This window comes from Apteryx rowi, unplaced genomic scaffold (assembly GCF_003343035.1).
Source record: "Apteryx rowi isolate R43461 unplaced genomic scaffold, aptRow1 scaffold_638, whole genome shotgun sequence".
Lineage (NCBI taxonomy): Eukaryota > Metazoa > Chordata > Aves > Apterygiformes > Apterygidae > Apteryx > Apteryx rowi.
Window position 1 is genome coordinate 44,993 of NW_020450914.1, and position 12,711 is coordinate 57,703.

Sequence of the window (12,711 nt, forward strand, 5' to 3'; positions counted from 1 at the left end):
CTCTCGGAACGTTGCGCGTCGGCGGCGGGCAGGAAGGAAGAGGGAGCGGGCGGGGCGGGGGCTGCCGGCGGCGCCCCGCGAGCCGGGGGCGGGGCGAGGCGGGGCGCAGCCAATCGTCGCGCGCGCCCGGGCTCCGCCCGCCGCCCCTCCTCGCTCTCCCCTTCCCCTTGCGCCTGAGGAGGCAGCCAATGGGAGCGCGCGGCCGCTGGCGGCGGCCGGGCCCGAGGGGCGAGTGCGGGTGCCCGTGGGGTGGGGGCGGGTCGCGGAGTCCCGCCGCCGCGGGCCTGTGGCAGGAGCTTGGTGCCGGCTCCGCGGTGAAGCGCGGTGGCGTCGCGCCTTGGCCAGCTCCGTCGTTACGCGCCAGAGGTGGGAGCTCTGCCTGGGTGAAAGCCGTGTGGCCGGGATGGCTCCTTCGGGACGCCCTGCGGCGTCCTTACGCAGCGGTCGGCAGTAACTGCTGGCCTCGGAGGCGCTGAGGTGGTCGTGCCGAATGGGAAGCGTGTTTTGGCCGTTACCGCGTGCTGCAGCTGTGTCACGCTGTGCCGTGAAAAATAGGATAATAGCAGTTCTCTGATACGGTCATAACGGGTTTGTGTTCTCTTTAGAGATGCTTAAACAGAGACAGAAAGAATAATCTAGGAGTTTTGTGTTGCAACGTTGGTGGCAAATTTGTTTTTGTAATTTGTGTTATTCCTTACTGTTGGGGAGGAGGCAGGGGGGAAGAGCTAGTGGATTTTGTTCGTCTTGATGTTTTTTCCCTTAAACAAGGATTAACTTTCATACAGACAGTGACGTAAATTAGAGTCCGAAGCTCAGCATGTGTATCTAAATGCTATTTAGTCTGTTAGATAGTGGGKTTTTTTGTGGGACAAAGGTTAACCCTTTAGAACACAAATCTTACTGATGTTTTTTAGAAAATAGCAGTAGTTTTTTGAGGGACTGAGTATCAGAGCTTCCTGAGAGCAGGTAGTCTGTTAGCACTCTCTGAATAGACAGGTAATACCATAAGCACGCAGTGTATTGTCTAACTTGAGAATTATAATATTCCTAGCGAACCCTCAGATGCCAACTTCTAAAATTGCCCAGTGCCAACTGCTGTAGGTACTCAGCACCACTGCAGATCAACAGCTATTGTACTGATGATAACTCTTGGACTAGTCAGTATGTTTTTTTTTTCTACCAGAAAAAATACGTAAAATGACCATGTAAAGATTTTACAGGCCTGTGAAATAAAGAGAATGGAATATAGTTGGACTTTCAGTCTTTTGTTCCAAGTACAAAAGACTAAAACAGCTGTCTCTCAGACTCTGTGTATATCCAACTCTTACTTTAAAACAGAAATACTGTGGGTTTTACTTTTCATTCTAATGCCCTGTCTTTTGTCTAGTATAGTACAGCAGATACTTGTTTGTTACTGGGGAGTTTTTTTTTTTCCCCACCTGTTTTACCCCTTCTGCTCTATCAGGTCTTATGTGTCATAGGCCTTATCTTCTTAAGTGTGACCTAGTAGGATGGAGTGGATGAAAAACAGGGTGTTTGTGTGTGGTTAAATAGTTATTAATTGGTGTGTGCTCTTGGTAAGTAATGTTTGACAAATGTTAGACTATGGTTTGACAAATTCTCTACACTAGTGCTGCTGTAAAGAGAAGCAGCTCCATTGCTACCTATCCTTCTGCTACACTGTATCTTCGCTGGCATGGGTGAATAGAAGGTAAATTGAAGGGAATTAATTCAGCTGACAACTGCTGTTCTTTTCCTCCCTTCCCTTTTGCAGAACTGTTCTGCAGGTGGAGTAGTTTTCCAGTGTAGTTCGCTATGGGTTCTGCAAACACCTGCACCATCATGAAGTTGTAAGAAAGATTTGGAGAAAGACAAGATTGTGTCTTCTGGCAGCAGACAGCTGAAGGTGTGCAGCCAGTCAGAGCCTCAGGGTTGGTTTCTTGGCAGCAGTAGGCATGTGGGTGAACATCTGTTCCAGACTTTTATTTTTTGATCTCTTCTGGAGCAGAACCAGTGTTAATATAGTCTTCTACAGTACTAAATCAGCCAGGATGGCTTAAACTGCTCTTACAGTAGTTCTAATGAATCCTAATTGCTCTGTTTTGAAGCACTTGTATGGTCAGTGCTGTTAACTCGAGACAAGGGAATGGTGAATTCTTAAACTGCTGCGGCCAGATTCATAAGAGAATCTTTGGACATACTCTTTGTATAAACTTTTGTGAAATTTTAAAAACATCTTTCACCTTGGCACATGGCATTGGGTTCTGTGGGTTTTGGATTTTGTTTTTTAGTTTTTTTTCATCACAACATCTCTTTTTCTTACCTAGTGTTTCAGCTAGCTGTTTGAGCTAGTGATTGTGCTTTTCTTCCAGAAACTGCCATGTTAATTGATACTGGTAGAACCAAGTCTCTCAGAGTTCCCCCCAAACTGTTAAAATACTGTCTGTGGTATAATGCATCCAAATCTGATGTAGTATTTGTGGGTTTTTTCTATTAGCATTAAGATGGTAGAAGAGTTGGAGGTTCTGACAGTAACTTTGCAAAGAAGTAGGACAGCAAGTGTAAAAAACATTATCTATACCTGGTGTTACTTAATGCAACAGCAGCTTTCCTTGTCAAATTAAAAGTTTTCACTGGCTTATTATTTTTGACAGTGAAAGAAAGAACTGAAGAGAATACCAGCTATGAAAGTATTGGTTATTGGCCTCGGAGGGTAAGTATTGACAAGTTAAATTTCCTTTAAAACTTAAGACTGCTATTTGTTTCAGAATTAAGTGTGATATTGTTTCTTTTTTTGATAAATTGTATTTTGCGATATATTTTGAAAATAGATTCCAAATACAACACAATACTGACTGTTTTATATATATATATATATATATATAGTCACGTAACTCTTTAGAAATTGTCCCTGTCTTTTTCATAACTCTCAGATGCCATCTCTGTTCCCTTTCTTGCCACTGTTAGATTTACTCTCTGAAAGCTTTTAGAACTTGCCAGCAAATTTCTGGATGTAGGGAGTATTTAATGTGAATAAACTTCTTGGGTTTTGGATTGTATCTGTATTTTGGCTTACCCTAACTATATATATATATATATATATATATAAGTGGGTATGCATGTGCATATGCCTGTGTGCATGTGTATATGCGTATTTTTGTCTTGATGCAATTTTTACTGTGTTTTCTAATTCAGTGTAACAAATGGGGGGAAAACAACACTGGCAGAGAAGCTTAAGAAAATTCTTCCCAACTGTGATATAATCTCTCAGGATGACTTCTTTAAGGTAAAGGCATTGATAGAAGACTGGATAGATAAAAGTAAGCTTAAGATACAGTTTTAGTAACATTTTTTCCCTTTTCAGTTCTCCTATTGATAAACTTTTTTAAATGGATGCTGCTTGCAATCATGTTAACTTTATGTGAAAGAGGAATAGAATGAGACCACTGCAATAATAGAACTTTTCAGTTGCCAAAAAAGACTGAGTATACTCAACAACAAGGAGTTTATTGTATTTTTGGTACTCTGTTAAAATAAAGAAGAGGTGTACATTGGATGCATTTTACAAGATATTTTGTGCTCATGAAGCTAATGATATTTTTGTCTTAATTCTAGAGAGAAAATCCATACAGCATTATGTAGTTCTGTGTTTTCCAAATTAAAAAAGAAAAGCAGCTCTTGCATTAACATTGGAGTTGTTTATTAAAGAGGATGAAGTAGTTCTTATTTCTAGAGAGTAAAGTTCTAATGAACTTAAGAGGTATTATTTGAAGAAACTGTTGTTCTAGATCAAATAAAGTATATTGTATTTTCATGGTTCTATACAGCAATTTAATTTTGAAGACAAATTTTGTCGCTTTTGATACAGTGGTATATAACTCATATGTTTGTAATTTAAGAGAATGTATCTGTGAAAGCGTTCATAAGAGCAGCCCAGAAAACGTTAAATTTTTTTTCTCCAGCCAGAATCTGAAGTAGAGACAGATCAACGTGGATTTAAGCTATATGATGGTCAGTAACTTTGATATGTTGTTAGTGAACTTTGTACTGAAATGTCTGCTGTGTAGAATTTTAGTACTTCTTCCCCCTTCCTCTTTCTGCCCAGAACAAGATGGTAAACAAATGGTTGTTTCAGAGGGATCCGTTGTTCAATTTCTCTAGTTCACCAATATGTAAACAGAAAACTTGCTGAACTAGTAAATAGCTGAAGCTTTTTACTTCTCCTTTTCATTTCTCTTTTTTCATCTTTTCCTCTGCTTCCTGAGTTTGTACCTGGCGCAGTAGCAAATGGCACTGCTCAGTTGAAAGTCCCTTGGCTTCCAGCACTGGCTTAAGCTTAATCTCATCACTTTCTGTACAGTGATGGATATTTTTCACTTGGATAATGAACTCATGGGATATGATGACCACTGAGTGTCTTTCATGATCACATCCCAAACCAGTCAAAATTTGGGTCCAATCTTGACACCTTTTTCTCGAGTCAGATCTCACATGGTGACCTAACGTTTTGAAGTTCATAGTTAGTACTTGCCCAACATGATAATTTAGTCTTTTAAACATTTAGATCCAGATCCACTTTAGGCCAGTGCTTTAGTTCAAATGATATCTATGAACGGTTTATTATTAGCTAATCTCTTTCAATACTTGGGGACCACAAAATGTATGACTTTCTCGATATTGGCCAGAATCTTAACTTCCATCTGAAAACTGATTTTCATCAGCAGTGCAGTTTTTGTCTCAACTTCTAGACGTCATGAAACTTGAACATGAAACTAGAGGGATCAGTTGGACATTCAGGTTCAGATATCCAGGTTTAATGCTTCTATTCTAGATTCCAGTACTGTCTGGGAACTTACGATGTCTTTACCTTTGTCTTCTCCTGTGGATCTGCACTGTGTGTTGTGGCCTTATAATTTTTTATTAAAAAATATGTCTTGCATCAATTTCTAAACTCTGTTCTCCTGTAAAATGTATTTGCTCTTATGTGAGGAGAAAGCCTGCTTTCTCTCCATCATTCGGTACTTATCTGATGTGTTCTGTTTCTGTCTGTAGATAGACATGTAATGGTGTTGCTTTATACTGTCCTGCTTGATATGCCATCCTTCTTTCTATCCAGTCTGTCTCTCCCCGTCTCCCAAATAGCCCAAACCCAATAAAAACCCAAAGCAAAAATTTTTTGAAACTCCTTGGCCTGTTTAAGTTACAACTGACAGAAGGGAGGAGGTCTTGGGGGCAAGCAAGTTTTTACAAGTTTCATAGAATTGGAGCGCAGTCTCACAGCTTTCATGGCAGAGAGAAAGGCTGTGAAGTGAGTTCACATGCTATTTGGTGTTGCACGGTTCAGAGGGACCACATCCACCGGAAATACCCCAGTCCTGGGGAAAGCTTTTAGTTTCAAAGTGTCATCCATTGCAAACAAGAAACAACTTGTATGAGTGTGAGAACATGTTTTGGGGGTAATCTTGTTCCTTTTCATTAATGCTTATGGTTAGATTATTTGACTCTTACCGAGGGGTACTGAAGGGTTCTTTTTCCCTCTTCTCTGTTTCTAAGAAGTGCTTGTGGTTTTGGTTTCATCTAGTGCTTGATGCCCTCTATATGGATGAAATGGTGAAAAGTATTCGCAGTTGGATGAACAGCCCAGCAAGCTCATGTGTCTTGACTGAAGAATCACAGACTACATGTATCAGTCCGAAAAATACAGAAGACATTTATATTTTGATTGTGGAAGGCTTTCTTTTGTATAATTATGAGTAAGCAATATTATGTAATCTGGTATATTAAAAGCTTCCCTAGAAGGGAAAAGAGAATTAAATATATTATTGTCTTAGGTCACTTAATGAACTGTGGGATAGAAGATATTTTCTGACCCTTCCTTATGAAGAGTGCAAAAGGAGGAGGAGGTAAGATTATTCAGTTATTGCTCACTGAGGGTCAGTCTGTCCCCTAGCATGAAGTGGTTCTTTTGTACTAGCTTTTCTTCTGTGCCTGCCAAATAAAGCTAGTAAGATTAGCTGTCCTCTGTGATTCAGGGAAGCTTGTGTAGACTATTTAACAAGCATTAACAAACATTTTTGTCATTCAGAGCGCAGGGTTATTATTTAAAATGTTAGATGTCTTAAAAACACTGAAAAGAGATTCCTTAGCTCAGAGAAATTATTTGATTACTGACTGCATATTGCAGTTAGACTATGTTTAAAGTGAGAAACACTTCAAAAAAGCATAAAGCAATCTTATCCTTGGGTGAATATAGGTACATGGTAATTAATGTTAAAGTAATAATATTCATGTATGATTTTAGTGTATATTTGGTTTAGACTGTGTATTAGTTATACTGTGTATTTGATTTAGATTACTAAACCAGTCTATGACTTGGCTCCAAATTTGGAGCCTGAATTGTGTGGTGAAGCAATCTATGTACGTGAAGTCAGAGTCCGCTGGCTGAGTGAAGAAATGCTCCATTCAGTTGGCTTTCATTTTCGCATGTGGCCAAGGATTCTGGCGGACTCCATTTTTTTTGATTCCTGTCTTGACTCGCCTTAACGGAGTTTGGCGTCTAGGCTGGAAATGACTAGATGAAATTGGTAGTCATCTAAAACTTGAGAAATCTGTACACTCAGTAAACAGGAAAAGAATAATTTGTTTTGGTAATGCTTTTGATAAAACTTAATTTACTTGAGAAAGATACTGTTACACAGAAACCCTCCTTTTACCTCATCTTAAACATGATTTGATTCGCCAAAATAGGTAATTCAGTAAAAGCTCCTATCACTGATTGTATTATAACAAAGGAGCCTCCCTTGCTCCAACAGTTATGCAGCTTCCCTGCCTATTTGTATTTTGGATAGATGCTCTAATTAAACCAGTTGACACTGGGGGAAAAATGTAAAAATTGCATGGGAAAGCAAATATATTTTTGTGTAGCACCAGAGTCTATCAGCCAGCAGATACACCGGGGTACTTCGATGGACACGTGTGGCCTATGTATCTGAAATATAAAAATGAATTGGAAGAAAATGCAAGTAATGTTGGTATGCTATCCTTCATTTTAAACTTATAAAATGATTAAATGTAGAATTTGGGAGGGTGGGTTTGTTCGTTAATTTGGTCCCCTACCAAAACAAACATTCTTCAGATTTTTTATTTGTAGTGCTTGGGTAGTAGGTTTGGACCTTTCTGTTGCTTTGTTTTTCAAGTTTTTAGGGTTTTTTAAATAGAAATGTGTAAAATATGAGCTTACAAGAAAAAAATCAAAATGTTCTGATCACTAATTAAGTCCATGTAACAAGCCAGCTTGGGTGTGCATGTATGTATATGTGTGTATGTCTAAATAGGAGAGTTCTGAGGTAGTATGTGATGTATTGGGCGAATTCTTCAAAAGAATTAAAATTCTGGCTGAAGTCCTGAAGGCCTAAACTTAGGGTACTTCCTAGGTGCTTTTTGTACACACTCCAGTTGCCAGTTTTGCATAAGAAGTGTCAAAGTTGGGTATACTGGTGGGGCTCTGCCATGAGTTTGTGTGATACTTTGTTTGTGCTGTAAGAGCTCTTGGCATTGCCTGTTTGTGGATGTGGTGGCGGAGGGAAGAGAAGAGTCATCAGTGTGCAGACCAGGGCACTCCTTACTGCCCTGTGAGAATGGGGACTGCAATACACCTCCTTGCCTTGCTCGTTCCAGCCCTAAAGCTGAGGGAGAACCCAACGTCTTCCACTGTGCAGGGATCTTTCTGCTGAATTATTCCATTACTCTACTGTCCCAATGTTACGACCTCTACCTTTCTGGAGATTTTTGGACCATAGTATTTGTAAGCGAGTTCTTAACTGGAATACCCTTCCATTATGCTAGGGTTTTTTGTTTGTTTTTGTTTTTAAACATTTAACTTGAATTCAGGACAGAACCAAAGGGACTACTGTTCTTGTCTTTTATTTTGTTCACCTCTTGTGATTGCACCCATACGACTACTGAAAATTTTCTTAATTGCTATTACAGATAATTGGCATAGAACTCATGTGAAAACTTCTTTCTTTCTTTTTAGTTTATTTGGATGGAACAAAACCCCAGGAGGAACTTTTATCCTGTGTGTACAATGATATAATACAGGAATTAAAAAAGCAAAGGGAAGAAAGTAAGTAATTTTTTTGGAAATTGAATCTGCCTCTCCCATTTCAAATTAACAAAAAGTAATCTTTCTGTATGGAAACAGTGCGTGGATTATATATCTATCTATATGCCACAGTCCTTATACATGTTTGTCTATTACTTTAAGTCATAATAAGCTATAACTGTTTTTAAGACGTTAATTGAAATTGGGTTTTCTTAAATAATAGATGAATCCACTACTAAAAAGGAGGAGGGAAAAAAAGCCCAACTCAGAACAGGGGAAGGAGGGGCAAACTGTTACTGAAAGCAGACATATTTTCAGGGTGGTAGTTTCTCCTAATATACAGTCATATCATGTGCAAACAGAGAAATGACACCACAGGTGACATGTACTTACTTATTTATTTTAGGTAAGCAAGTCACAGCATAATAATGTAGGAAGTTTGGATTCTCTCTGATGTGGACTGAAAACCGGACACTGTAGTACTGGGCAAGGCAACTGAACAGATGTTACATGTATGTCCATAATACTAGTTCGTTCAACACAAGTGGATTTGTAGCGACTATTAACTCTGTAAGCCTAACTTATTGCTGAGTTATATTAACAGTGAAATATTTTTTATAATTCCTTCTAACAGTAATACTTTAGCCAAATGCCAATCTTTAAATCTGATTGCATGCTTATGTTTTTATAGAATATAAACAAATATTTTTGTATAGAAAAAATAAACTATAAAGATGCAGTTCTATTGATTAATAAAGATATTGGAAGATAGATTGTATGCAATTTCAAATGACCATATAGCATTTGGGAATTACAGAGTGATTAGAAGCTAGTAAAAATAGGGGAGGAAGTCACTGATAAACATATATAGAGGAACTGGCTATGTGTTGTTGTTAAAAAGGCAATAATAATTTTAAGACAGTATAGCTAAGAGCTGTTAGGTTGCTTATTCAGTAACTGAAGCTATTACTAATATGTTATAAGTGAACATATTTAGACTTGCTAAATACATGGTGTTTCTCAAGTAATTTGTATATTGCAGATTATTTGGAGCAGTTGGGAGCAGATATAAAAAAAACTGAAGAGAAATCAGGTTGTTGAAAAAGATAGGTGAATGAGATGTCAGTGAGAATGCAGATGCATCGCTGACAAGGTTAAGTAATGTATCATGGAAAGATTGAGAATTAGGACAGCATAAAGTACTAGATGATAAATGCATGCTTTAGGGAGGAGGAAGGAAAAATATTCTTTGTTAAATTTCAGAACTCATATTGAAATTATATTAATGAATGTATTTAAAAAGCAGGTATTCTAAATGTATGTTAAAACTTTCTTACATGGTTTGTGTATATATTTAGATAAACTAAGATGTAGAATCAGCTTCAGTTGTTGAATAAGTGAATCAGCTCTTACTTTTTCTAAACGTCCTCTTACATTTTTACCAACCAGATAAACAAGACTTTTAAAACTGAACTACATACATTAAAAGACAAGGGTAAACTACATATTATGCTTTGGCTGAACTGATCATGGTAATTGAAATGTAATAGTTCATTATTAAGCAATAGGAGTCCTAAAACTGTAAAAAGAAAAAGGCCTGAAATGGATTAGAGCTGTGTAAAACTATGTATAAGACAAAGTATTTCCAAATGCTGATTTGTATAATTATTTTGCAATAAAAGATACTTCAAGTTGCATTTGCTCAAATGTGTTGATGGACTGTCTGGCTTGAGGCTGTGTTTTTGTTTACATTTAATTTTGGAAGAGGTGCAACTGAGAGAGAATGGCTAATACATGGAGAAGAGGAATGTTGCTGTTGTCTCCCCTCCCATCTCTACACAGAACTTGCAGGCTTATTGTCCTCTTTTGATAATCTTTAGAAATATTTTCTTACATGGAGAAATGCATGAGTACAATTTCAAGAGATATGATGTTTCCAGAGGAACATAAGTGATGCTTTTATGAATTGAAAAGGATAGGAAGCAAAGGATAAGACTTAATGGGCACCTTTCAGGAGGAGGGAGAATTTTAGTATTGGCAGTCCCCAAGTAGTCTTATTTAGCAAATTTAGCAGCAACTCAGAGGCAGGAATGAATAATAAAATTGCTCAAGCTTGCAGATGATACTGAGCTTTCTCAAGTAGTCTGATGTTGAGCCAGTGGCAAGGAACTTGCTTTCTGAGTTTGTGAGATCCTTCCATGGGCAACAGGGATTGATAAGCTTCAGTAAAGATTTATGCATCTGTGGAAAAATAATTGAAATAATTTCTCTAAATGTTCACGGTGCAGAACTTGTAACTGGAAGTTACAGCTCAGGGAAGTTATCTTTGATGGTTCTCTAAAACCATTGGCACAGTGTGGAGCAGCAATCAAAATGCTGGGCATCTTATGGAAGGGTATTGAGAATAAGACAAGTGGTACTATTATGCTGCTATATGAAACCAGTGCACTCACATTTTCAGTATTGTGCAGTTCTGGAGGGAAGACATAGTGGAGTTAAGAGAGGGGCAACTAATGTAACCAAGGAAATCAAACAACTGCTTTGTGAGGAGATACTAAAAAGGCTGGGCTCTTAAATTTGCAGAGGAGAAGACTGGGAATATGGTCAAGGTTTACAAAATCTTGAAAGTGGTGAGTTGAGTGGATGCAGAACCACTGTTCACTAAATCTGACAATACTAAATCTAGGGGGCACTCTTCCATCTTTTGAAACATCTACCAGTTCACACAGCAGATAGTGAGCTTCTGGAATTTATTGCCACAGGAGGCAGACAGTACCGGCACGTTTAAAAGGGACTGGGAAATTTATAAGCAACGGATCCATAAATTGTAGTAAAAGAAGCAGACAGGTCCAGGATGGACCTGCCTTGAATTGACTGCAGAAAGTGGCCCAGCTCATGTCATAAACTACATGTCCTCTTGCCAATTGCTACAGCAACTCACCTTAGTGGGAAAAGACAATGAACTCTCCTGAGTCTCTTTGGGAGAGAAACTATTTCAGGTGCTGTAATAAAAGTTCACAGACCTCCCCTGCAGCATTTGCCTCTTTCCAAGACTTATGCTGTGTCTTGGTAGAATGCTTTGAAGATGGCACCACCACTGATGGGTAATATCTAGTTTGGCCCTGGCAGCTGGCTCTTGCTCTTGCACAGCCCTATCTTTTGTGCTAGCTCTAAAGCAGTTGGGGAGAGCTGCAAGACAGGAACCAGTGGTGAAGAGAGGATGTTTTTTGGAAGCAGTGCCACCTTCTTCTGGCTGCAACTTTAGGCTGTCATAGCTGAAGGAGAACTTTGCTGAGTGTCTTGCATATGCTTAGAAATGTGGGGATAGAAGTGTTGCTGTTGTAGAAGACTAATGCAAGTAAAATAGCTGATATACAGGAAGCAGAGAAATGCAGGGACAGGATTAGTTTGACACCTAAGAAGGTGTTTTCTTCATCATTATGATGCCAAAATAATGGAAAGAACATGATGATGTAATAATAACAATCATTGATGTAGTTGAAACAAACATTTTATTTCACAAAACTATTACTCCCTCTCTAACCTTCAAAGGTAAGTCTAGAAACTAACATTCCTAACTCCAAACACTACTGTCATTGACTCAGATGTTTATTTTGTCACATACACTGCTTTCTATCTCAGGTAACCACTTAATGCACTACTGGGAACAATTACCCTTTTGTCCATCCCACTGGGAATAATGTCTTCATGCTTTTTCTCCTGCACAGCCACCTAACGCCTTTATAGTTAAACTGTCCCATCAGGTAACACAGTTGCATCAAAGGAAGAATAGTTGTGTTAGTAAAGGCAAGAGGGGGAAAAAAATGAGAGTGTTTACATTAAGAGGCTGATGCTCCTATTTCAACAGTTAGAAGGTTGGTGTGCCCAAAAGCTTCTCTCTTCCTCCATTACCCAGTTATATCACTTGGTTTACTAAAAGGCCATTATTTCCTGCCAGCCTTTGGACAAAATAATGATATATGATAGTGCTTTTCGGGTCCTCAGTCTGAGGAAGGGATTGACCCTTAAGAAATGAGCTCCTCTTTGGTAAGAGCTGGCTGTTACCAGAGCAAGTTGAATGGCAGCTGTGGGATGTGCGGAAGGTGTTTGCTCAGACAAGTTTTGTCAGGATGAGGTGGAAATTCTGGACTGCCTATGGGGTGAAAGGGAAAAGCGGTTTTTGTGTGGGGAGAAGTCCGAAGTGTAGTGACTCACCTAGTGTTAGACATTGCTTGACTTACCTCCTCTTCTCCCTGCAGTCAGCTCCCATGCTCCTTTGCAGAAAGAATAACTCAGCTTTAGCCCAGTGTTTAATTATTTGCAGAGCTCCCTTTGCAGTTTCCTCTTCGTCAGCATTAAATGCCTTACTGCTAATAGCTGCACGGGATTGGATCTGTATCTTACTAGAAACAAGCAGTGAACAGATGGAGGCCTGTATCAGGCCAAGCAAGAGCTGGGTTTTTTAATTGCCTGACTCGTACTTTTTTTGCATGAAGGCTCCAGGGGAGCTTGGCATGTTGAGTATCTGCCTGGGTTTCAGACCAATTGTGAACAACCTCATAACGATGCCATTTTCTATAGCTTGGGACTAGCACTGTTCTACAGTG

The 12,711-nt window shown here is 39.1% G+C and overlaps 1 protein-coding gene across 11 annotated transcripts in view; it reads left to right on the plus strand.

Annotated features, from left to right (window-relative positions):
* The first annotated feature begins 234 nt into the window (after positions 1-234).
* LOC112974911 (carnosine N-methyltransferase) overlaps positions 235-12,711 on the plus strand; it is a 38,000-nt gene continuing 25,523 nt past the window's right edge. For 3 of the 11 annotated variants that reach the window (XR_003256408.1, XM_026084372.1, XM_026084380.1), the window contains exons 1-7: positions 235-366; positions 1,775-1,906; positions 2,655-2,713; positions 3,196-3,286; positions 3,963-4,011; positions 5,582-5,753; positions 5,832-5,903. Coding sequence is in view for 10 of the 11 variants with exons in the window: in XM_026084372.1 (XP_025940157.1) it covers positions 2,685-2,713; positions 3,196-3,286; positions 3,963-4,011; positions 5,582-5,753; positions 5,832-5,903 (413 nt within the window). In the remaining variant the exon portion in view is untranslated. The other 8 variants (XM_026084384.1, XM_026084376.1, XM_026084374.1 and 5 more) reach the window with 8 other exon arrangements.